Raw genomic sequence first — 25,994 nt, forward strand, 5'->3', positions numbered from 1 at the left:
GGTGGGATCATGATCTTGGAAAGCCGGCAGATGGTGGAAAGCGGGAGCCATAAGCAAGATGCTTGATGAACTCAGCATTCACAGAAGGCAATGGACAATCAATGTTTTGGGCTGCAACATTTCATGAGAATTGGGAAGAAAAAAGGGCAGAAGCCAGAACAAAATGGTGGTGATGAGAGGGAGGAGGATAAGCTCATAAGCAATAGGTAAATACAGATGGGAGGTGGAAGAATGTAGGTGGGGAGGAAAAGAAAGAAATGGGGAAAAAATAAATCTGGAGGAAATGAAAAGAAGAGGCAGTGCTAAGGAAGGTGCATTATTTTAGAAAGGACTAGATCGTTGACTGAAGGCAAGGAGGTGGGGAGTTGGAGGAAATAAGATGTGGTTGACTGGCAGGTGGAGAGGGAAGGAGGAGGAGACCAGAGGGACCTGAGAAAGCAAGGGGGAGGTTGCATGAAATTGGAGAAGGTAATATTGATGCTGTATGGTTGGAGAGTGCCAAGACTAAGACACTCAAGACTTTTTCAATTTCTGGTAATGTTCCCTCCTTGTTTTCTCCCCACCCCCTTGCTTTCCCTGATCCCTCTGGCCCCATTCATCCTCTTCCTTCTTTCCCCTCCCTGACTGTCACTCACACCTTCTTTTGTCTTGCTCCACTCTGCCTCTCCCTCCTATCGGCTTACTTTTTTTTCTTTTTTGCGCCCGCAACTCCCACCTCTCATCTGCAGGCTTGTGCTCCTTCCCCTCCCTGCCACCCTTTTATTCTGGCTTCTGCCTGTTTCTTCCTATTCCTGTTGTTACGAGCCCAGAGGACCCCAAAACCCAGCAGCAATAGATATTCACCAAGACAAATGGTTACTTAAATAAAAGTTGCTTTTAATTTTCTTTAAACATAAAAACAGAATCAGACTTTAACTTATCACTATTAACTTAACTAACCTAACTTAACCCCTTTCTAATTCGAAGCGCATGTATATGTAATGTGTGTGTAAGTTTAGAAAAGTTCTTTGGTTCACAGTCCAATCTCACTTCTCTTTCCTCCAAGTTTACTGGTTGCAGGCATTTCTTGTACTGTGCACAGAATTTAACATTTATGAAGTTCACCGGGCTTTGGTGCTCGGAAGGTAAATGGTTACCACTCAGGAAGGTTCTTGTTGGTTTTCAGAGAGAGATTTGTTGTTCCTAGACACAAACTGATCCCTTTTAATCAACCACTTCAGTGTCTTGCTGAAGAAACTTGCCCTCTCAGGGTTCTCCAGATGATAACCTCTTTCAGGTCACCACAGAGTTCATTTTTGTTTCTTTTATTTAAAGTGAAACTTTAGATAGCCAGTCTTCTCCTCTTGTATGAACCACAAGGGCTTTGACCAGGCTGAACTAAGCACTCACAACCCATCTTCAAAATGTTTTTTTTTTCCACAAGCTTTCCAGCTTGTCCTGTTCCAGTCCCAGCTGCTGCTGCTGACTGTAAAACTGCAGAATTGAATTGTCTCTCTCTTTCTTTCTCTGAGAAAAAGCCTGTTTGACTCTCTCTGGTTGCAAAACCACATGACCCTTTTAGAACACCAAGCTGCACTCCGGTTTCCGATCTCATTGTTCCTGTTCTTTGTTTCTTTTTAACTGTTAATTAACTCAATCCACCAAGCTAATTAATCCCAATTTTCATTTTATTGCATGTGACCTTATTGAAGCCTTTCCTTAACTACAACATCCACTCTTCCAGAAGTATCATCAGAGCACAATCAATTAGTGAAACTTGATTTCCCTTTCATTGATCCATGTTGACCCTGCACATTCGTTATTTTCTAATTGTCTTGATATCGCATCCTTTGATACGGATTCCAACATTTTCCCAACCACAGATGTCAGACACACAGGTCATTATTTCCGCTCTCCTTTTAATCTATGGGAATGTTTCCTGCTTATCTCCCTTCACAAAATCTATTTTTCACTTTGGAAGAATTATAGCATGGTGGCACAGTTAGCATCACACCTTCACAGTGCCAGCGACTGGGACCAGACTGGCGTTCGAGTCCTGTGTTGTCTGTAAGGAGTTTGTACATTATCCCTATATCTGCCTGGGTTTTCTCCAGGAGCTCCGGTTTCCTTCCACCATTCAAAATGTATTGGACGTGTAGGTTAATGGGGTGTAAATGGGCTTTGGGCTGAAATGACCTGTTATTTGTAGGTCTGAATTTTCTATGTCTAAATGAATCATTCCAGGGTTTTTGTACCCATGTGTGTTCAGCTGGAGGAATTCCTTCTTTGTTTTTATTTTACAAAAATAATTGGTGGATTACTTCATAACATTCCTGTTTTCCTTTTATAAAGACCTGAATAGTTTTGCCTTTCGGACTCATACATGCGGAGAGCTTTGTGCCACTCACATTGGTCAAGAGGTTAGACTCTGTGGCTGGATTCAGTATAAAAGGTATGTTCTCAACATTAGTTTCTTTGCTCATTTATACCACTGACAAAGTCTGTTTATAGCAAATTAAAATGTTTGATAAGAATTGCAAAGCATTTTGATTTTGGAAGAACACTTGCTTGAGGAGTAATAAATGAGCTTTAGAAAAGTCTATTGACAGCATTTCCCATAAATTGAATTGGTTGTTGTCACATGTACTGAGATACCATGGAAAAACATTTTGCATGTTGTGCAGGCAAATCAAACTACAGTATATATGGTGCAAGGGTAATGCAAGAATAAAAACATGAATGTAGGAGATAATGCTATATAATACACATGTTCAGGGCATAATGTTAAAGAGAATTGTACCATTTAACAGTGCAAGTCATCATCGTTTACTAATGGGAGCTCCATTTAAAGCCTGACAACAGCAGGAAAGAGACTCCTTAAATCTGGAGTTGCATGTTTTCAAAGTTGTGCATATTAGAGGCATAAAGTTTCACAACACATGATAAGCCTTTTGGCCTAACTTGTCTATGCTGACCACCCTGTCTACCCAAGCTAGTCTCACTTGCCTCTGTTTGACCCATATCCCTCCAAACCTTTCCTGTCCATGTAAATGTATGAATGTCTTTTAAATGTTACGATTGGACCTGTCTCTGGCAGCATGTTCTATACACCCACCAGCATCATCTGGGGAAAAAAGGTGCTCCTTTGGTCCTTTTTAAATCTTTCCTCTCTCATCTTAAATCTATGCCCTCTTACTTTAGATTCCCCTACCATGGGAGAAAGACCATGCTCTTCACCTTATCTATGTCCTTTGTGATTTCTTTTTTAAAAGATTCAGAGTTTATCCCTCAACCTCCTGTGCTTGAGGAGAAGTATCCCAATCCACTTTGATTCTGAATTGGCTTGCCCACAGAAAAGAGGGTAGTGGTGGCAAAATGTTATTCTGGCAGAAGTTACTTGAATGAAAAGGTTGATGGATAGAATAGTAGGTTTGCAGATGTCACACAGGTTGGTAGAGTTGTTGGACAATTCAGAGGCCCATTAAGAATAGAATAGGAAATAGATCAGTTACAGATATGGATAAAGGAAGTATTAAATGCAGATGAGGTGCCAGAAGACTGGAGGGTGGCAAATGTTATAGTCTTATTCAAGAAGGTCAGAGAGCCTAACATCTGCAACTTGACAGAGAGTCTCTTCTGGCTGTCCATCCCATAGGATGATGATGGTTCCTTTCAGTCAGTTTTTTTGGGTTTTTATATGAGGATCCCCCCCCCCGTTGGAATTAGAAAGGCACCATCAGTAGGATTCAGATGATGGTCAATACAGTATTGTGACTGGAAGATCGTGCCATTCGGCCCTTCTAGTCTGTGCCAAAAATATTATATCATTAGTCCCACTAACCTGGACCCATTCCATAACCCTCCAGACCTCTTCCATCCATATATCTATCCAATTTATTTTTAAAACTTGAAAGCAAGCCCACATTTACCATGTCAGATGGCAATTTGTTGCACATTCCCATGATGCAGAAGTTTGTGCATTACTCGGAACTTGTGGCACGACTTCAGATCAGATGACAAGATTGCATTAAGATCAGCAAGGGGTGAACTTGCAGTCAGGAAGGCAAAGCGTGGGTACACACAGAGACTCCACACTTATGTGACACTTGCAACATATGGTGCATGTGATGGTATTCAAACCATAACTGACTATTAGTAAACCTTGCAGGTCAGCAATAATATGATCCTTCCTAACAGGTTGAATATCCTCTACGCGCAGTTTGATGAGAAAAACAATATGACATCAAAGAGAACTTTGCTCTCCCTGAAGAACAGGCACCCTGCATAGCTGCAGCTTGGGTTAAGAGGATACTATCCAGGGTGTACCCACACAAAGCAGCAGAACCGGAGAGCATACCTGGTCAGGTGCTAAAGGACTGTGGTCTAGTTAATGGAGGTCTGAATGCACATCTTCAGCATCTCACTGCAGTAGTCCACTGTCCCCACAGGATTCAAGGCAGCCACCACCATCTCGATGCTCAAGAGAGCAATGGAAACTGGACTAAATGACTGCCACCCCGTGGCACTGACCTTTGATCATGAAGTACTTTGAGCCACTTCTAATGGAATGCTTCAAATCTCACCTTCCAGTGACATTTCCAGTTTGCCTCCCATCCAAAACCGTCCACAGATGATGCAATATTGAGGAACTTGAAATCCCTGCTGCTACAACCCTATTCCTCTTCCACCTCTGCAATTTGTGCAAGGATTGTGAGTTAATCGCTGTTGATAGTTAGACCCTGTTGGAATTAGAAAGGCACCATGAGTAGTGTTTCTCTGTGGTCTTGCAAATGGTGTGGGTTTATGGCTGCAAATACTAATGCCATTTTAGTACTAGTCAGTCAGTTCGAAGAAAGACGTCCACATGAGACACTGCCTTAAGGCAGTCAACATCATAAAGGATATTCATCACCTGCTCACAATTCTGTCTGCTATCTTCTGGAACGAGATGCAGGATGTTGAAGACCAACTCTGTTGGTTAAAGAATACTTTTTCCAAATAGCTATCAGGATCTTGAACCTCCCCATGCTACCTTAAACTATTCTGGGACTATTAAAAGAACAATCTGCATTATTGAAATGCAGCTTTTTTCTTCTGGCATGAACTGGAATTGTGAATGTTTACTTATTTATATATCCTTTTATATTTATTATTTCTTTCTCTGTCATTTAAGTTACGCTTTTGTAGTTAGTGTATCTTGTGCCACTGTTTCACTGCAGCAAGTAAGAAGTTGCTGCATCTGAGTACATGTGTATATGATAATAACCTCTTATCTCAGAATTGGAAGTAAAATCAGCTCTGAGCTCTCTTGACTGAGAAAAGAACTGTCATGGTAGAAGAGAAGGTGTAATGTTCTATATCCTGCTGTCACTAAAGTTTTCTCGTATTTGTTCAGACAGGGCCTCTTTATCATTCTGAGAGATTTTGCTGGTTTAATACAAATTATTGTACCACAGGAGGAGGTGAGTAGGTTTGAAGTTGAGCAATTTTATTATTGTAACCAGAACTTTCTTAGCTATAATTTAAGTTCTAATGCATAATCTCTGCTGTATTTGTACCATGCTTTAAAAACTGTAAAATGTTCATAATCCAAGTTTTTACAAGTATCCTGGAGTTATTTTTAACTTCCTCTTTCCACAATATCTTGATTAAAAATTCTCCACTATTAGACATATGTAGTGAAGGGGTCGCTTCTGTTGTGTTTGGAAGGCTATCAGGTTCGGTGGGTTCACAGAGAAATTAAGTATGGACACAAGTGTTACAATCACAGGTAACTTAATGGACACACAGAAGACAAACAGGGAAGAACATCAAATGATACTCAATTACTTTATTACTAAACAACTTCGACACCGTGAGCAGGAAAGGGCTTTGGCAAATACTAGAGCGCATCGGATGTCCCCCAAAGTTCCTCAACATGATTATCCAACTGCACGAAAACCAACAAGGTCGGGTCAGATACAGCAATGAGCTCTCTGAACCCTTCTCCATTAACAATGGCGTGAAGCAAGGCTGTGTTCTGGCACCAACCCTCTTTTCAATCTTCTTCAGCATGATGCTGAACCAAGCCATGAAAGACCCCAACAATGAAGACGCTGTTTACATCCGGTACCGCACGGATGGCAGTCTCTTCAATCTGAGGCGCCTGCAAGCTCACACCAAGACACAAGAGAAACTTGTCCGTGAACTACTCTTTGCAGACGATGCCGCTTTAGTTGCCCATTCAGAGCCAGCTCTTCAGCGCTTGACGTCCTGCTTTGCGGAAACTGCCAAAATGTTTGGCCTGGAAGTCAGCCTGAAGAAAACTGAGGTCCTCCATCAGCCAGCTCCCCACCATGATTACCAGCCCCCCCACATCTCCATCGGGCACACAAAACTCAAAACGGTCAACCAGTTTACCTATCTCGGCTGCACCATTTCATCAGATGCAAGGATCGACAATGAGATAGACAACAGACTCGCCAAGGCAAATAGCGCCTTTGGAAGACTACACAAAAGAGTCTGGAAAAACAACCAACTGAAAAACCTCACAAAGATAAGCGTATACAGAGCCGTTGTCATACCCACACTCCTGTTCGGCTCCGAATCATGGGTCCTCTACCGGCACCACCTACGGCTCCTAGAACGCTTCCACCAGCGTTGTCTCCGCTCCATCCTCAACATCCATTGGAGCGCTTACATCCCTAACGTCGAAGTACTCGAGATGGCAGAGGTCGACAGCATCGAGTCCACGCTGCTGAAGATCCAGCTGCGCTGGATGGGTCACGTCTCCAGAATGGAGGACCATCGCCTTCCCAAGATCGTGTTATATGGCGAGCTCTCCACTGGCCACCGTGACAGAGGTGCACCAAAGAAAAGGTACAAGGACTGCCTAAAGAAATCTCTTGGTGCCTGCCACATTGACCACCGCCAGTGGGCTGATATCGCCTCAAACCGTGCATCTTGGCGCCTCACAGTTTGGCGGGCAGCAACCTCCTTTGAAGAAGACCGCAGAGCCTACCTCACTGACAAAAGGCAAAGGAGGAAAAACCCAACACCCATCCCCAACCAACCAATTTTCCCCTGCAACCGCTGCAATCGTGTTTGCCTGTCCCGCATCGGACTTGTCAGCCACAAACGAGTCTGCAGCTGACGTGGACTTTTTACCCCCTCCATAAATCTTCGTCCGCGAAGCCAAGCCAAAGAAAAAAACAACTGTACAGTATAGACATTCACATCGGATCCAGGTTGGACTCTGATACCAGTGGTCGCCTGTACTCTACACGCTCACACATTATGTACACACTCTACAGACGGACCTTCTCACACATTCTCGGTTCCCTCTACCAATGGGATTGTGACTCTCTGCAAGCACTGATCTATCACAGTACTACGGCTCAGCTTAATTATAGGGCATACACTTGCAGAAATGTCTACAGTAGTGACCTGGCGTGGAATGATGTCCAGGGCTTGGACTACAAGGCAGAGAGAGAGAGAATGTGCTAAATGTTAACGTTATATACAATTCTGATCTGGGTGCCTAACTAATAATGACCCTAGATAATTTGGCTGGAGTCCAACATTGATAAAATCCAACCAAATAATTTTCAGACAGGGAGGACACGTTACCACCAGTGATCCACAACATTCCAGGGAGGCAGGGAGGTCGTGTGTTTCTCTGCATATAACACTTTCATATTAGGAAGTGGCATTATAATACTAAAGAGCTTCACTACATGTATCCATAACCTGCCATTCTGTGGCATGTTGGATGCCAATTTTCTTAAAAACAATTTTCTTTTAACTGTTAACACAGATTGCACCTGCAGCATGTGCTTGAGATGACTACTCTATCACTCAGTCATCTCACTTTTACCCAATATCTTTGTTTTTCTGGAGTGTCTTTGAAAAGCTGCTGTCACATTTGAATTTGATTGTGATCCCTCTTTTTGCAGTCCAATTCACACTTGAAGAATATGCTTTGCAAACTTGCTCTTGAATCTGTTATTACTGTCACTGGAATAGTCATCCCCAGGCCACCAGGACAAGTTAATCTGGTTAGTAAGTGATTTCTGTATCTCCTGTATCCCAAACATTTACATTGCATATCGTATTTCTCTTGATGTTTGTTCCTTTGCATACTGAATTAAATGTTTATCTTTGTTATGAATGAAGTTTATTGTTGTATACATACTGGTAAGTATAATGTAATGGAAGTCTTACCTGCTGTAGATTCCCAGGTACATCGAATAGTCAACACATAAGAGAGGAACCATTATAAATGAAAGAGAACAAATATTCACAGTGGTTGTATTTTTAAAAAAATGTTAGTTGTGCAGATTGATCTTCGGTGGTTTTGGCATAAATGTTTTGGCGAAGGTGGTACAGAGAGGCTGTTGGGGGGAAAAAAATACTTGAATCCAGATGTGTTGGACTTCAGGCTTCTATACTTTCTGCTTGAAGGTAGCAATGAGAAGAGAGCATGGTCAGGGTTTTGGGTTATTTTATGGTTTTGGCAGCCTTCTGAAGCTCGTGCCTTGTGCAGATGTCTTCAATGGCCAATAGATCAGTGCCCATAATGGAATTGGCTTGGAGTGCCACTTTCTGCACTTTTCTGCATTTCTAGGCATTCAAATTTCCGAACCAGCAAGTGATGCAACCAGTCAGTGTACTTTCCACTGTACGCAACAGAAGTTTAAACCATAGGAGATAAATACAATAACCAATGTTTCAAAGTATGAAGAAGGGCTGAGGTCCAAAATGTTGGTTATATATCTTTACTTCCTATGGATGCTGTGAGACCAGCTGAGTTCCTCCAGCATTTCTGTGTTTTTAGAGTAATGAGGCCATGGTGGAATTCAACAAGAGAGAACATTCTGAACTCAAAACATTACTTGATTGAGAACCATTTCAGGTTAGTGGTCTCAACAATGGTTGCTGCTCTTGGGGGTTAAAGACCATATTAAAATTTCAGATAGACAATGGCTTGAATCTTTCATTTCAATGGTAGTTACATTTGAGAAAACTGCATTGATTATGTGGCACTATGAGATTTCCCAAGATTGAGAAGTGAAATAAATACCGTATATTTTGGCATATAATTCAAGTCATAAAACCCTCAAAAATGAGGATCGACTTGTACGCCAGATATACTTTTGAGACCTTAAATTCACCGAAAAAACAATAGATTGACGTCAAATCGGCATACAAGTCAATGTTGAAAGTACCTCCCCACCGCCGGTGCCACTGCTCCCTGACACCTCCACACCTCTGGGCCCCACCATAACCTCTCCAACCTGAGACCCTAACATTGCCTTTGCCACTCCTGCCTGGTTGGCCAAGGCTCCTGCTCACACCGGGAGAACAATGTCGCTGCTCCAGCTCTGGGCCGTCAGAGCTCCTGCTCAGTAGGCTGAGGTCTTTTTTTAATTAATTTACAGCTTTGTTCTAAAAAAAAAAAAAAATTTTGAGTTGTTCCTGGGAGGCCTGGACAGCCGGAAAAATGGGGGTCATCTTATGTGCCGGATATATCATAAAATCATTAAAAAGAGGCTAAAAAAGGGGGGGTTGACCTATCTGCCGGTCGACATGTAAGCTGGAATATACAGTAAATGTCTTTCTTTTTCTTTCCCAATACTGTTAAAAATGTTTGGTCCTTGTGGATAACTGGAACTGGAGGGAATTGGCTTCAGGTGAGAAGAGAGAGATCAGAAGGGCAGTTTCTTTCCCCATTCTGATGGTGGTCCATATATGGAATGAGCTGCCAGAGGAAGCTATAGAAACAGATACAATTACAACTTTCAGTTAGAAAAAGCTGAGAAAAATATGGATCAAATGCAGGCTTATGGGATTAGCCCAGAATGCCAACTTGGTCAGTGTGGACAAGGGCCTGTTCATAGTATGACTCTATTTGACCAGTTTTGTTTTAAATATGCTGTGGTAGCGGGCTGACACACAAACAACCCCTCCCACAAGCCACAGGAACAGCAGTCGAATTGACCAACCACCGCCAGCAGATCACAGGGGGTTCAATCCAGGCTCGCGGATCTGGGATAACCAATCAGTAGCCGGCCCCACTCAAGCCACACCCTGGTGGTGACACAGCCAGCTGCCTATAAAAGGCAGAGCTGGAGCCTAATAAAACTAGTGTCAATTACACTCCCTTGGTGTGTGAGCCTTCTTTAAACCTTGAGCTATAACCCATTATACCTCGAGCTATAACTGTAGCGACCCCGCTATATTGTAAAACAATGCTGCACCCCATCATAATATGACTTTGATATTGGTAGTGATTTGCAGAAACCAAAGTGGGGGGGGGGCAGGGAAAAAAAACTGATACAAGGCTCAGGCACAACCTGGAGGCCAATTGGCACATCCTGGAAGCCAATTGGATACACAATTGGCTGGGTGGTTGAAGGAGAGGCTGGGCTTTGCTGCTTGGGGCATTGAAAGTATGAGGTGTGTAAGGTAAAACATCATGAGATGGGAATGTGTAAGGAGTTACCCTGTGCAGGGCTGTAACAAGATGTGAATGCATCCTTGTACTTACAAGATAAGAGAGACATTGATGGATTGAGAGGCAGGAAGCTAGCAGGGAAAGGATAGCAACAGTTTTAGTCATTGGACAAGTAATGATATGATGATGTTCTAAGCACGTATCCAAGGGTATAAAAAATCACCATTTTGCTGATAACGGCAGAATGCATTCTCCGACTAACGTTGTTAGTTGCAAGTGTTACAATCCGGTAATAAAGAACAAAGAACCCTGATTTCGACTCAGTCTGGTGTTTGTCTCACTCATTCATGAACAAAGCAGACCTAACAGGTGTACAAACAATCTAAAGAGTTATTCTTTTTCCCTGGGTAGTGTAATCCAAAACTTTAAAAGGGACCCAAAAGGACATATACACAGGTTCATGAACCAAAGCTTTTGGAAGGATATGGGCTGAATGCAGGCAAACGAGAAGAGTTTGGGCAGGAAACCTGGTCAGCATGGACAAATTGTTTCTGTGTTGTAAAACTCTATGACTCTAATCATTAATTGAAACCTAGCAAATACACTGCAAAATAATGCTGAGTCCAAAGCAAATAAGACTTTTAAACAAGATTTAAAAAATTTAGCACAGTATAACTATATTTTCTGGAGACTTTCTTTAACTTAATTGCTACGTTGTCAATTTGAAAGTGTTACATGATTTAGCATGTACTTCATCAGAAAATGATAACCATAGGGGTTTAAGCCTATGATCCCCCAGATTAAGTTTCCAGAGGGTGGGCATTATCCACAAGGAGAAAACATTTTTAACAGTATTGGGAAAGAAAAAGAAAGACGTTTACTGTATATTGCAGCGTACACGTCGACTGGCAAATAGGTCAACCCCCCCCCCCTTTTTTTAGCCTCTTTTTAATGGTTTTATGATATATCCAGCACATAAGATGACCCCCATTTTTCAGGCTATCCAGACCTCGCAGGAACAACCCAAAATTTTTTTTTCTAAAAAGACCATCATTATTCTCCTCATGATTTTATAAATCACCACAAGATCACCTCTCAGCCTCCACTAGAGGGAATAAAAACCCAACATCTTAACCTCTTCCTATGGGTTGAGCCTTTCAGTTCCAGCAACATCCTGGTGAATCTGATCGGCACCCCTTCCTTCTTAATATCTTTTTAAAAATATTTTATTTAAAGTTGAACATCACAAAACATAGCAATAGTTGCTACAATTTAATACATATATAATGTGATTAATCATTTTTATATATAATTAATATCCTTTCTATAGCTGGGTGACCAGAACTGCAGAAAACACTCTTAAGTGTGGTCTCACTAACATTTGTACATCAGTTTCATGAAGTCCAAACTTTTGTACTCAATAACCTGCCCAACAAAGGCAAGCATGCCAAGTGCCTCTCCAACCCCTTTCCTCCCGAGTCATCAGTTTCTGGAACTATGCACCAGTACAGTGGTTTCTCTGTTCGAAAACATTCTTCAGGGCCTTGGCATATCCAGTGTAAGTCTTACCTTGCAACACCTCGCACTTGTCAGAGTTGAATGTCATTTGATACTCCTTGGCCAACCTTCCCAATTGATGCAGATGCTGTTGCAAATTTGCATATCTTTCCTCACTCTACTGTAGCACCAATTTTGGTGTCATTCACAATGTTACTAATCATATTAACTACATTGCAATCCAAATCTTTCATGTGGATCCCTGTGGTGCATCCACAGGTCACAGGCCTCTAATCAGAAAAAAAACTACAGTATACACAACTACCCTCTGACTTCTTTCACAAAGCTAGTTTTGGATCCATTTGGCCAGTTCCCCTTAGATCTCAAATGATTCAACCTTCAAGACTAACCTACGGGATCCTTGTCATATGCCTTGCTGAAGTCCATATAAACAGTCATTGCCCTGTCCTCATCAGTCCTCTTGGTCACCTCTTACAAAAAAAAACTCCATTGGATTCATGAGACGTGATCTCCCATACTCAAAGCCATGCTTATTGGCACTAATCATTTTCTGCCTTTTCAAATGCTGGTAGATCCTATCCCTTGCTTGCTCGCTGACTTGTCTTTGCTGCCATTTTAGCCACCTTCAGGCATTTCACCTGAGGCCCAAGATGATGTCAATATCTCTGCAAAGGCCTCTACAATTTCTTCTCCAGGTTTCCACAAGGTTCAAGGATGCACTTGATCAGGCCATCAGGATTTGAGCACCTTAATGTACTCCAAAGCCACCCACACCTCCTCCCTGGTACATTGTACATGATACTTGCTTCATTTACTTGGCTTTCACAGTTAAGACTAATGAGAAATATTTAAAATCTTGTTGGTCTCCTGTGGCTCCACACAGAGATAACCTGTCAATCTTTAATGGAATCCATTCTTTCCCTAACCACCCCTTTCCTCTTAACATACCTTGTGGAATCTCTTGGGATTTTCCCTTATCCTGCCTGCCTAGTCTATCTTATTTTTTTTTTGATAATTTTTTGCATGATGTAGAAATATTTCTACTTCATTTGTCAGTTTTTCGAAGCCACTTAAAGAGAAATCTATATTTCTAAGTAGGTAATTAAGAACTCTCATGTACTGTTAACTTTTGATATGAAACCTCACACTTGTACTTATGACACTTGACCATAGGATAATTATTGAAAAATCTTGCTGTTTCATAAAAGGTATCCAGCTCAACAAGTTGCTTCACAACCCACTGTGCTGAATACTTTTTGTGCTCACTTTGAAAAGGAGAATTTAATGGTGTCAATGAGAATCCCTGCAGAAGCTGACAACCCTATGATCTCTGTCTCTGAGGCTAACTTCCAAACATCCTTCAAGACAAGGCGTCAGGCCCTGAGAGCATACCTGGCAAGGTACTGAAAGTCTGTGCCAGCCACCTAGCTGGAGTGTTCACAGACATTTTCAATCTCTAATTGCTGCAATTGGAGGTTCTCTCCTGCTTCAAAAGGACATCAATCATACTGGTGCCCAAGAAGAACAGAGTGAGCTGCCTCAACTATCATCCAGATGCACTCGTATCTAGTGTGATGAAATGCCTTGAGAGGTTAGTCATGGCCATAATTAACTCATACCTAAATAAAGATCTGGATCCACTGCAATTTGCCAACCATCACAATTGTTCCACAGCAGACACAATCTCACTGGCCCTCCACTCAGCCCTGGATCACTGAAACAACAGCAACACAGGCTTATTTTCATTGACTATAGCTCTGCTTTCAACACCATCATACCCTCTGTACTTGTCAACAACCTTCAAAACCTGGGCCTCTGCACTTCCCTTAGCAGCTGGATCCTTGACTTGCTCATCAGGAGGCCACAGTCAGAATGAAACGGAAACAATGTCCCCTCCTCATGGACGATCAACACTTCAAGTATGTGTGCTTAGCCCACTGCTCTAAATGCTCAACACCCATGACCGTGTAGCTACGCACAATTCATATGCCATCGACAAATTTGCCAATGACTACACAGTCATCGGCAAAATCACAGATGCCAGTGAGGAAGTGTACAGGAGTGAGATAGATCAGCTAGTTGAGTGGTGTTACAGCAATTAATTGCATTCAACATTAGCAAAACTAAGGAACTGATTGTGGACTTCAGGAGGGGAAAATCAGGAGAACACAAACCAGTCCTCATCAAGGGGTCAGCAGTGGAAAGGGTTAAGAATTTTAAATCCCTGTGTTTCAACCTATCTGGTGTGGAAAAGACACCATCAAAGGCATCAGTCTTCATTCCGTTCACATTTACAAAACGTGGTGTCTTAAGAAAGGAGCCTCTATCCTCCAGGATCTACATCACCCAAGCTATTCCCTCTTCACACTGTTACCATCAGGAAGGAGGTACAGGAGCCTGAAGATGAACACCCAAAGGTATGAAAGCAGCTTCTTCCCCTCTGCCTTCAGATTTCTGAATGGGCAATGAACCACAGACCCTACCTTGCTTTCCCTTCTTAAATATAATTTATAGCAATATTTATATCTGTACTGCTGCCACACACAGCATATTTTGTGACAAGTTCATGACAATAAATTCTGATTCTAAGTTCCTTCATAGAAGGAAATCTGCCATACTTGCAATGTGACTCCAAGATTATTAATGGTGTTTACATTTAACTTTCCCCCAAGCTATAACTTGTAAGAAATAGAAATGGAATGGGCTGCATGGCTGATCTTATCTTGGTCTCAGCTCCACTTTTCTTGGCTGTTCCCCATAATAAAGACACAAACACCAGTAGAGTGTATTCGACACTGAGTTTATTCAGTGGCAGTTCTGCCTTTTATAGTCAGCTCAGCTGTGTCACCACTGGGGCGAAGCTTGAGCGGGCCAGCTGCTGATTGGTTACCTCAGATGCCCGGGGCTCGATTGGGGCCCCCTGCGATCCACCAGCGGTGATTGGCCAGTTTCACCGCTCTGCCGGCGGTCTGTGGAAATGGACGTTTCAGCCCGCATGCGGTCTCTGCGTTCGACGGCTATTTCCTCTGTCAGCCCGAGGTATGGGCCGCGGGCCACTATATGAACCACCCTCCCAGAAGTGGCAATCAGGGCACTATTTTAAGGAGGCCGACCCCTGCGCCGTGGGGTTCGGATGATTGATGGGCTGGTCAAAATCCAGGTAGGCTAGTTTCAACCAGTCAAGTGTGTTAAGTCTCTTCCTTGCTGCCAATATCCAAAACACAGGTGGAGCCATTGTGTCTGATGACAGAGTTCGGCCCCTCATAAGGTTGCTATAGAGGTGGCCAATGAGCCCCGTGCTGAACAAACATGTATTTACAGTCAGTAAAATTCTTTGGGACGTAAATGCAAGGTTGGTCGTGGGGTCTAGGTTTAGCAGGGACCAGGGTTATAGGCTCTCGCGTAGTCGGGGGCTTCCCTAAGTCCTCAGAGGCTGTCACAGATTCGCCTGGTATAACTAGGGGTACGCAGAGGATGCCTCGAGGTCCTCCTTGGGTGCAGTGCGGATGCCTAACAGGACCCAAGGGAGTTCGTCAGCCCAGTTAAGTCCAGTAAGCTGTGCCACTAAGGCTGCCTCTCCACCAACCTGTTGGCCTGTGGAATGATGGATTTGGGTCCCCATGGCGTTGGCTAAGGTGGTCCACAGACTGGAAGTGAATTGGGCACCCCGTCTGATGTAAGGGGTTCATGGACCCCGAAATGTGCTGCCCAAGTGTTGTGTAAAGCCCATGTGCATGCTTCTGTGGAAGCCTCTGATAGTGGCACCGCCTCTGGCTATCGGGTCATCCATTCGACCATTGTGAGAAGGTAACGTGTGCCTCTGGATACAGGTAGGGGCCCCATAATATCAATGTGCATGTGGCTGAAGTGGCGACATGCTGTCTCAAATGTCTGGTGGAGCTTTGATATGAGTCTGGAATTTGAATGACTGGCACTGAGTACAAGTCCAGGCCCACAGGGTGACCTCTTTGTGGATGCCATGCCAGACATACCTGTTTTCCACCATTTGACTGTAGTCCTGATAGCGGGGTGAGCCAAATTGTGGACAAGTTGAAAACCCGCCTCTTCTAAGCAGCCAGAATGACGGCGAGGTTTACCTGTCGAGGTGTTGCAGGGCAACGTGCAATTGCCAGGGGCTATCTGGATGTCCTCCAGTTGTAAGCTGGTGAGCACTGTCCAGTACGCTGGAATGTCTGGGTCTGCTTACTGCACATCAGCCAGGGCTGCGTAGTCGATGCCAGGGGTAGGGACGTGCACCATCAAGATAGCCAGACGGGATGGGGTGTTATCCAGCATGTTGGATTTGCTGTCTATGTGTTCAATGTCTGTTGTAAATTCAGAAATGTAGGACAGGTGCTGCTGTTGCCTGGATGACCATGGATCTGAAGACGAAGGTAAGGAGTTTGTGGTCTGTGTAAATTTTGAACTTCCTGCCCTCCAGGAAATAACGAAAGTGCTGAATTGTCAGGTATAAGATTAACAATTCTCTATCAAAGGCACTGGACTTGAGCTCTGGTGGCCTAAGGAGTTAACTAAAAAAGGTCAGCGGCTGCCATTGGCCATTCACCAGTTGCTCAAGTACTGCTCTGACCGCTACGCTGGAGGTGTCAGTCGTGAGGGTGGTCGGGCTGTCTGTCCACAGGTGCAAGAGGAGGGTGGCATTGGCTAAGGCTTTTTGGTGGTCTGGAAGGCCTCGGTTGCCTCCTGGGTCTATTGTATATTTTTACTGGATCCTGCCGTGAGGGGAAAGAGTGGGCTCATGATGCGGGTGGCTGCAGGTATGAAGTGGCGATAAAAGTTGCCCATTTCTGCAAACTCTTGTAGTCCCTTCACTGTCGATGGCATGGGGAAAGAGGAAATAGCATCCACCTTAGTGGTAATGGTCTGGCTCCATGTTGGCCAATACAATGGCCCAGGAAGTCAATAGTCTCTCAGCCAAACTGGCACTTGGCTGGGTTGATGGTTAGGCCGAAATAGCTCAGCCTGAAGAATAATTGTTTTAGGTGGGCGGCGTGCTTGGTGCAGCTGTGGCTGGCGATTAAAATGTTGTTGAGGTAGACGAAGGTGAGATGCAGATCCCGTCCCACTGCATCCATCAGCCTCTAGAAAGTCTGAGCCACGTATTTTAACCCGAAAGGCAGGCAGAGAAATTCAAACAATCCAAAGGGGGTTATGATGGCGGTTTTTGGGATGTCTTCGGAGTGTACCGGGATCTGGTGATAGCCCCTAATGAGGACCACCTTTGAGAATATCTGTGTCCCTTGCTGGTTAGTAATGAAGTCTCGGATATGGGGCACAGGATATCTGTCTGGTATGGTGGCCTCGTTGAGGTGGTGGTCATCTCCGCACGGCCTCCAACCACCCGCTGCCTTGGGGACCATGTGAAGAGGGGAGACCCAAGGGCTATCAGAGCACCGCAGAATGCCAAGTTCCTCTAACTTTTTGAACTCATCCCTGGCTAGGTTGAGTTTCTCAGGGGGAGATGCCACTCCCTGGCGTGGAGGGGAGGGCCCTCTGTATCGATTTGGTGCCTCACTCCATGCTTGGGTTCTGCTGAATGGAAGTGAGGCGTGGTGATGGAGGGGAATTCTGCTAGGTCTTGAGTGAATTCGTTGTCTGCAGTACTCACTGAGTGCAGGTGGGGGCTGGTGAATTCACTGCCCTTGAGCGAGAGTGACTGAAATGTCCGGGCGTGCACCAGCCGGCACCCCTTGATGTTCATCAGGAGTGACTTGGCCCGCATGAAATCTGCACCTAGTAATAGTTGTTGCCCGGCCGCCACCATAAACTTCCAAGTGAATTGTCTGAACCTGAAGCTTAGGGCAATGGTGCGGGTGCCGAATGTTTGGATGTTGGAGTCATTTGCTGCTTGGAGCTCCCAGCCCACTTTGCTGCAGCGGGCCTCCAGGCTGGTCATGGGAATGATGCTGTATTGTGCCCTAGTGTCCACCAAGAAATGTTGGCCTGACAGGGAGTCTTGAATGTGTAGTAGGCTATGTAGTTGGCCAATCGTCACAGCCATTAATGATGGTCGGCCTGGGCGTTTCCCTGGAACATGCAGGGGAAGTGGCATTGACAGGCCTCGGAACCCCACAGTTGGCGATAGAAACAGTACTGCTCACTGGTGGGGCATGGTGTTTGGGTGGTCAGTCGGTCGGTGGTCTTCCTGGCCAGGCGCTGATAACATGGTGCTGCCACTTGCTTGAGCGAAGTGCAAGTGTCCCTCTTTGCTGCCCATAGCCGGTCTGCTTGGGGAGCCACCTTCCAGGGGTCATTGAAGTCTTCCCCTGTGATGAATAGCTGGATGTCCTCGGGCAACCTCTCCAGGATGATCTGTTGGAACAGGGGGCAGGAGGTGTGGCCATCGTTGAGAGCAAGCATGTTGTTCATGAGGGCGGAAGGGGCCCTGTTCCCCAAACTGTCGATATGCAACAGTTGGGTAGTATGCTAATGCTTTGGGAGGCTGAAAGTGTGGGATAACAGCTCTTTGATGACCACATACCTTCCTTGTTCCGGGGCTGCTGAAGGAAGTCAATGATGCAGGCTGCAGTGTCCTGATCGATGACGCTGACCACAGTAGTAGTGCGTATCGTCAGCAGAGATCTGTCGAATGGTGAACTGCGCCTCGGCTTGCTGGAACCTCACCCATGGTTGCAATATCCAGAAGCCGGGCAGCTTCAACATTATGGGACTGATCACAGGTTGCTCTTCCATCTTCGGGTCCAAAGTGCCATTTGGACCAGTCAGGGTCTCCACTATAGCGAGGTCACTATGGCTACAGCTATGTTATAGCTCTCGGTTATAGCCTTAAGGCTGTAGTTCAAATCTGCGGGAAAAGAAAGACACACACACACCACTACAGTGTATTTGATGCTGACTTTATTCAGTGGCAGCTCTGCCTTTTATAGTCGGATCAGCATATGTCACCTCCTGGGCGTGGCTTGAGCAGGCCGGTTGCCGATTAGTTACCTCGGATGCCTGGGCCCCGAATGGGCCTCCTGTGATCTACTGGCGTTGATTGGCCAGTTTCACCGCTCTGATGGCAACTGATGGAAATGGGCGTTTCAGCCCACATAATATTTTGTTGGTCACCACGTTCGACAACCATTTCCTGTGTCGGCCTGAGGCGCGGGCTGATATATTTTATTTTTGCTGCACAGTCAAAAGCACTGGGATGCACAATGCATTGTTGTTCTTTGGAAGGTTCTAATCTATAAATCCACAACATGCTGCTTTTTGCATTCATCACTATTACCTTTTGAAGAGAGGGGCTTGCTTGCAAATGAAGTGTTTACATATATGTGCAAATGGAATAGAGATCTTATCACAAAGGGCTGGAATATAAAGATTGTGAAATAATTGATTATTTTTGATTTCTGCTGAATTAATGAAGTCTTGCCAAAATTGTCCCAAAATTGACCTGGAATATTATGTACAGGTTTTGTCTTCATTCAAAGGAGGCAGTTCAGAGAAGGTTCTATAGGTTGATTCCAGGTATGAGATAAATGTCTTGTGAAGAATGCTTGAGCAGGTTGGTCTTGTTCTCAACAAGAGATAATATTATTAAAAAAAACATAATATTCTGAAGGGGCTTGACAAGGTAGACGCTGAGAAGATATGTGACTAGTGGAGACAAAGGCAGCCAGTGCTGGAATCTGACAAGAAGGTGCCAGTGTTAGTATAATGAAAGTTGTTGGGGGAGAGGTGAAGGACAGATAGAGGTGGGGGGGCGGGGCTTGGAATTGTAAAATCGTATTGGTCCTGTGGGAGAGGATGGAACTAGAGAGGGAGAGCGAGGGGAATGGTTGGAGAGTGGGTGAGAAAGGGGACAAAATGGGGGAGAGGAGAGGAAGTATGGAAGTAGCTCAAAAAAGAGAGGTCTCAAAGCCTGAAATTGTAAAATTCAGTTCATCCCATTGAGCTGCAGATAGCTCAGGTGGATTTTTTTTAAATTTAGACATACAGCACGGTAACAGGTAATTTTGGCCCATGTGTCCATGCTGCCCAACTTACACCAACACAGGGAGAACGTACAATACGGTATTTGAACCCTGGTCCTGGTGGCTGGCACTGTAAAGGCATTGCATTCACCACTTCACCAACTGTGCCAAATATGACACGTTATTACTCTAGTCTGTGATGTATATTAATCTTTGCCTCACTTTGATAATGAGAGAGGAGGTGTGAAAGTAAGTGTTGCACCTTCTGCAGTTGGAAGTAAAAGCAGCAGGGGTCACAAAGAGACGAGTGGAAGGAGTGACTGGACAGGGGAATTTTGGAACAATCCCTGAGGAAGGTGGAAAGACATTGGGATGGTGTCTGATGGTGAGGTGTGGTTGCAGCTGGTGGAAATGACAAAGGATAACTTGCTGAATGCATAGGCTGTGGGGTGAAAAGGGAAGACAGACACCTTATTGCTGTTCTGTTTTTAGAGAGAATGGTGAGAGCAAAACTCTGAGAAATGGAGGAAATATGGTAGATGGCTTCATTGAACACAGTTAAAAAGAAGCCATGTTCCCTGAAAAGGAGGATATTTCATATGTACAATACATCAGTGAGCTCAAGTGCAGACTTGGGGATTTCCCTTCAATCCTCTTTAACCCACATGTCATGAACGGGATTTCCACCCACCCCTTTGAATTGGGTGCGAAGGAGTACTTGATGTGCAAAATCAGCCATAATGTTATTGAATGGCAAAGCCGCCTAAAAGGCAGATTAGTCCACTGCTGCAGCAATTTCTTGTGCTCAGTGATAGCATATCAAAGCAGTTTATCTGCTCTGTATTCATTCAAGAATGCTGCGATCTCGCAGCAACGTGAGAATCGTGCTACTTTTTCACTGCTTGTTCATGTTGTTGATATTACTTAGATCAGTTACCTTCTCTGCCTTAGGAAATGTCAACAGGTAACATAGAAGTGCAGATGCAACATGCTGAGGTCTTGAACAGATGCCAAAAGTTGCCCTTTGAAACCAAGGAACTTGTGAAGGTAAATTCGGGTATTTACAGTCTATTGACTGTTAACAACTTTTGTGTCTGAATAAATTTTCTTTTCAGCCTTTCTTGCTTCCCTAAGTTTCTGAATCCTTCCTCTCACTTCTCTGTGAAGGAATTTGCCAGATATCCTCATTAAAGGCAGCTCCAGAAGCACACCGGAATGTTGCTTTCACAATGAGTATTCCGTTTAATTCTTATGTTCAGTGGAGGTGCTGTTGGAATTCCAAGCATTCTGCTCTTAATTTGCTCCATTCTTACTCCCTTGGTCTCATGGGCAAGATTCACTGTCGCTTGGTTGATCATTTTCCCAATTTAGCCACGTTTATGTCTTGTCAGAGCCTGCAAAAAATAGTGTGCTTGAATCATGATTCATAACCATGTAGCCAACCTGCATTCTTCTTGCAAATGCCCAAAAATAATACACCAGATTATGTTGTAACAACTCCATCTGCTACCCTATAAAGTTGACTCTGCCCTCTACTTGGGGGTGATCAGTTGCATTGATGACATATAATGTTGAGCCATTGGGAGTGACATGGGTCAATACCTTAAGTGCTCAAGGTGTTGTGAAAGCAGATTCAATAGCAGTCTTCACAAAGTGAGTAAGTACCCTCTGCACTGTGAGATTCTGCATTTTAGTACTCCTGTTTTCGACTTGCCTGCAGAAGTCGGAAGCACTGCGGATGCAGTATCGGTACCTGGACCTGAGGAGCTCCCAGATGCAGTCTACCTTGAGACTACGCTCCCAAATGGTCATGAGAATGCGAGAGTATCTCTGTAATTTACACGGTGAGAAAAAAAAATAATGCAATGGTTTCACATCTGCTGCTACACTTGATTCCTTTTCTTTCATCCATTATTTTCTCAACAACATTCTTGTCTTTGTGTCTGTGTATTGAAATGCCCCTGAAGGGTTGTAATCACATGTCTTGACTTTTTAATCAGTGGATTTTGAAGGTATATCACCGTCTTTTTTCAGGTGAGAACCACCTGACTGTTTACTCTTTGAAATGTTTTGGACTTTGCACCAACACTTCCAAATCTAATAATTTTTTGTTTCTGTCTTTATACCTTTGCTTTAGTTACAGTACGAAAGACGGTGCTTCAGAAAAAATGAAAGGCATTATTGGCTCTGATAATTAATTTTTTTTGTGAGAAGATGCCAGTTTGTTTGTTCTTTTGTAATACTTGCATCCATTCTATGGCAATGTTACATTTTTGACGAGACTATATAATTATAAATGTGCCAATAATAGAAGATATGAAACATGCAATCAACAAGTAAATTTGTCTAGTCAGTTGCTACTTTCTCATGTTTTCTCTTCAGGTTTTGTAGATGTGGAGACACCAACATTATTTAAGAAAACACCTGGAGTAAGTGTTGCAAAATATTTCTCTTCTTCCCAGCTAAATTTTATTTTAAACCTCTTTTAACCTCCATCTGAACATGCATCCTCCCTCATTCTTTTTGATCTGCTCACAGGTCGATGGCTTTTTAGATTTAGTCACAAAAAAGTTTTTGAGAAACTTTGGTTTGCTTTTCTTCTTGTTTACTGGCCTTAGCCCACTCTCTATTTGAAATAATTTAGATTAATTATGGTGCCTTCATTTTTGCTGCTCTCAGACAATTTTCTATGGACCTGTCACTTTCCCATTGTCTTTTTGTTACCTCACTGCAAGAGCTGTTGGAGGAGGCTATTTTGTTGGCTCTTGTTGTATTGCATTTCTTGTCATTGTGATTTCATGTCAATAAAAATGATGGATTTCTTGGATTTGAGTTCCTAAGAAAGGGGCTTTGAATAGCAGGTCAAGGTTGCCTACCCACATAATAAGCAACATTTTGAAGTGAAGAATCTTGTGTTGTGACAACAATAGGCAAAACTGATATCAGTTGACTTACAATATTTGTAGAGATTGGCATTCTAATTCAACTTCAGAGTTGCACCAATGGATTAGGCTGATTTTGTGAGCTGATTAACATAGTTAACTAGTTATAGAGATCTATACAGTGCAGAAGGAGCCTTGTTCTCATCCTTTGGCTTCGTTGAATGTTAGGTGAACTGCTGTTAGGACCTCAGTAAGATACAGATCATGCCAGGGACCATTGTCAAGGCTCACATTTGGACAGGTGATAACTGAATCCCGTAGCATTAGGTTCAGTGCCGTCAATCGAATAGAAAAGCCACACAGAAAAGCTGGTTAAAATGTTATTTTGGGTTTGATTTTTCAAGCTGTTATATAAATAATTTAAAATTCATTTTGGCTAAACCAAGTGGAATAGAAAAGCTGGGGTAAATGTATTTTCAATTAAAGTTGTAATTAAATAAAATAAAATTCAGAAATCTTTTGGAAGTGATCTCTTGCACTGAAATTAATGATAAAATCGGTTGGAGTCATTTTGGCAAAAGTTAATAGAAGTTTGAATGTTTTAAGAAAGTAAGCTTTGTTAAGATCGAGACATGATTCTTGTTTCTCCAAGCAATTCATTTAGTCTGGTTTAGCTTGTTCCATCTTCAGTTTTGGAACAGTTCTGAAGCAAGAACTGGTGTCCAAGTTGGTTAGCTTTCATCAAAGAGCAAGCAAGAGTAGAAGTTGTTTTATGTTCTCAGAATACTAGCAGTTCTATTTGGATAAGCTTTGTTTCAGTTGACTGAGTGAAATTTGTCAGTAATAAATTGAGAATGAGCAGATCAGTTCACTTCACATTGGTCCAAGTTGCACTATTTTGGAAAGTGTAGGTGCATTGTTGTAATTGATTTGCCAGTTTCAGCCAGTTTTGTTTATAGATAAAAATGCTGCCACTTCTTAACCTCTAAGTACTTTTCTCTCAAAATTTCTACATAATTATAAATGCTGATATTTTGTTCAAGAAATTAATTAATATGATTCTCTTAAGTTTTTGTTCAAAATTGTAGTTACTGAATAATGAGTCTACCAATACTAATCCTGAATGGAATGATAAATTCTACATGTCAATTCTCTGGATCTGTTTGGTCACTTGTGTTTAATATGAAAGAATATACTTCTGCCACAGCCAATAAACCTGGGATAGTTGAAGTCTCACCTTTTTTCCTGTTTATACAACCAAAATATCAATTGAAGAATGGAGAATAGAGATTATATGCTAAATATAGCTTGAGAGACTGAAAATCTGAAGTACAAACAAATGCTGGAGAAAAAGAAACCATTAACTCTTCCTTTTGACCATCTTAGTTTTTTGATATTTTCTGTTTTATATTTCATACTTTCAGAAACTATAGGTTTTATTTACAAACTGATTTCTAAACCTGCATGTGAAATACTTAAAATTGTTCAAATAATTTTATTTGTCAATTTTTGGAAACTTTCCAGACTAGTTTATTTGCATTTAAGCTACCAGTTAGTTAAGTGGGAGGTAGAAAACTGATTTTCTTTCTGAGCTAGCATGAAGACCAATGTACTCCTCACTACAGTTCAAATCTGCACCATTCTTGAGGATCCAGAATGAATTTTCACAAGATTAAACTTGCTGTTTGTTTTTCAGGGAGCAAAGGAATTTGTGGTCCCTTCGAGGGAGCCAGGGAAGTTTTATAGTCTTCCACAAAGCCCTCAGCAATTCAAGCAGATACTGATGGTTGGAGGACTGGACAGGTGAGGACTTATTCTAGCTGATAATATGATCAGAATTATGAATTCCTATTTTTGGGGATATTAAATCAAAAAGTACCCTGATGGACCACCTGACACAGATTCTGACACTGGATTCCAAGTTCCCACCCTTGGTACCTGTGGAAGGTCTTCCAAATAAACATCTCACTTGGCATGTTTTAGCTAATGATATGCTTGAACATTTATTTGCATTTGTCTCTTACTCTAGGATGAGCCTCAGAGCATCGGTACATTACGATTTGCAGATCAGTTCATATGTATATCATCTGGAGGGGGGAAGTGTGTTTCTGTTTTAAATCAAATGTATTTTAGTACCATTGTGAATCTGGTTCCATATTCCACCACAAAGAAAATCCACAGTATAGATGAGATCATCAGCCTGCAGTTTTAGTCCTACATATTAATTCCAACCATCTTGGGGCAGCATGGTTGGCACAGCAGGCTGTAAATGCCTTTACAGTGCCAGTGATCATGACAGGTTTGAATCCCGTGCTGTCTGTAAGGAGTTTGTACATTCTCCCCATGTCTTGTTTTCCCGGGGGCTTCATTTTCCTCCCATCATTTGAAACGTACTGGGGGGTTGTAGGTTAATTGAGTGTACTTGGGCGGCAATATAACTAAATCTCCCCATCAAATTCAGCAGTTAATCAAAGAGTGGATAAACAATGGTAAATGTTTCAGGTCAGAACCCTTAATCAGGACTATTCATTGTTATTTTTCTCCCATTGGTGCTGTTCAACATGCTATGTTCCTCCAGATTGCAGCATCTGTAGTCTTTTGTGTGTCTCCAGCTAATCTAAGAGATCTGCCTTACTATATGGAACAGGTATTTTTTAAAATTTATGGGTATAGTTTACCCCTATTTACTTCATTTCCTTACACCAAAAAGTCCAAAATAATAGAGATTGCAAATGTTGGATGTTTAAAGATATAAAATGTTATGAAATTATTAATGGCTAGAAAACAAATTTGTAAGACTTTAGTTTTATTTCCAGGAGGGAGAGTGAATGAAAATATTGTACAGATTCACATTGCAACATGATTTATACAGGTACTTCCAAGTGGCTCGTTGTTATAGAGATGAAGGTTCAAAGCCAGACCGGCAACCTGAGTTTACCCAGGTGAGCTATGTGAGTTGAGAATTTAGAGGGAAGGAAAAAGACCAATGTTTAATTCCTTTGCGCTATGTCAATAAATAAATGCTTTTTGTGATTTTTATGAATAGTTTGGGTGAGTCAAAAATTTTGCAGACAATACAAAGATTGGAAATGTTATAGATAAGGTAGAAGATTGCTGTAGGCTTCAATGAGATGCACAGCTGGGCAGAGAAGTGGCAAATGGAGTTCAATCTGGACAAGTGTGAAATGATGTATTTTGGAAGCAAAGTATGTGGTTAATGGCAGGATTCTTAACAGTGTG

General features: G+C 42.8%; 1 protein-coding gene across 4 annotated transcripts in view; it reads left to right on the forward strand.

Annotated features, from left to right (window-relative positions):
• Nucleotides 1–25,994, forward strand: part of dars2 (aspartyl-tRNA synthetase 2, mitochondrial) — a 46,680-nt gene that overhangs the window by 2,696 nt on the left and 17,990 nt on the right. For 2 of the 4 annotated variants that reach the window (XR_011357578.1, XM_069937640.1), the window contains exons 2-9: nt 2,332–2,431; nt 5,375–5,441; nt 7,914–8,015; nt 20,824–20,919; nt 21,593–21,716; nt 22,255–22,301; nt 24,451–24,557; nt 25,627–25,696. Coding sequence is in view for 3 of the 4 variants with exons in the window: in XM_069937640.1 (XP_069793741.1) it covers nt 2,332–2,431; nt 5,375–5,441; nt 7,914–8,015; nt 20,824–20,919; nt 21,593–21,716; nt 22,255–22,301; nt 24,451–24,557; nt 25,627–25,696 (713 nt within the window). In the remaining variant the exon portion in view is untranslated. Of the gene's footprint in view, nt 1–2,331; nt 2,432–5,374; nt 5,442–7,913; nt 8,016–20,823; nt 20,920–21,592; nt 21,717–22,254; nt 22,302–24,450; nt 24,558–25,626; nt 25,697–25,994 lie in introns of those variants that run through there. The other 2 variants (XM_069937641.1, XM_069937642.1) reach the window with 2 other exon arrangements.

Source organism: Narcine bancroftii, chromosome 5 (assembly GCF_036971445.1).
Source record: "Narcine bancroftii isolate sNarBan1 chromosome 5, sNarBan1.hap1, whole genome shotgun sequence".
Taxonomy (NCBI): domain Eukaryota; kingdom Metazoa; phylum Chordata; class Chondrichthyes; order Torpediniformes; family Narcinidae; genus Narcine; species Narcine bancroftii.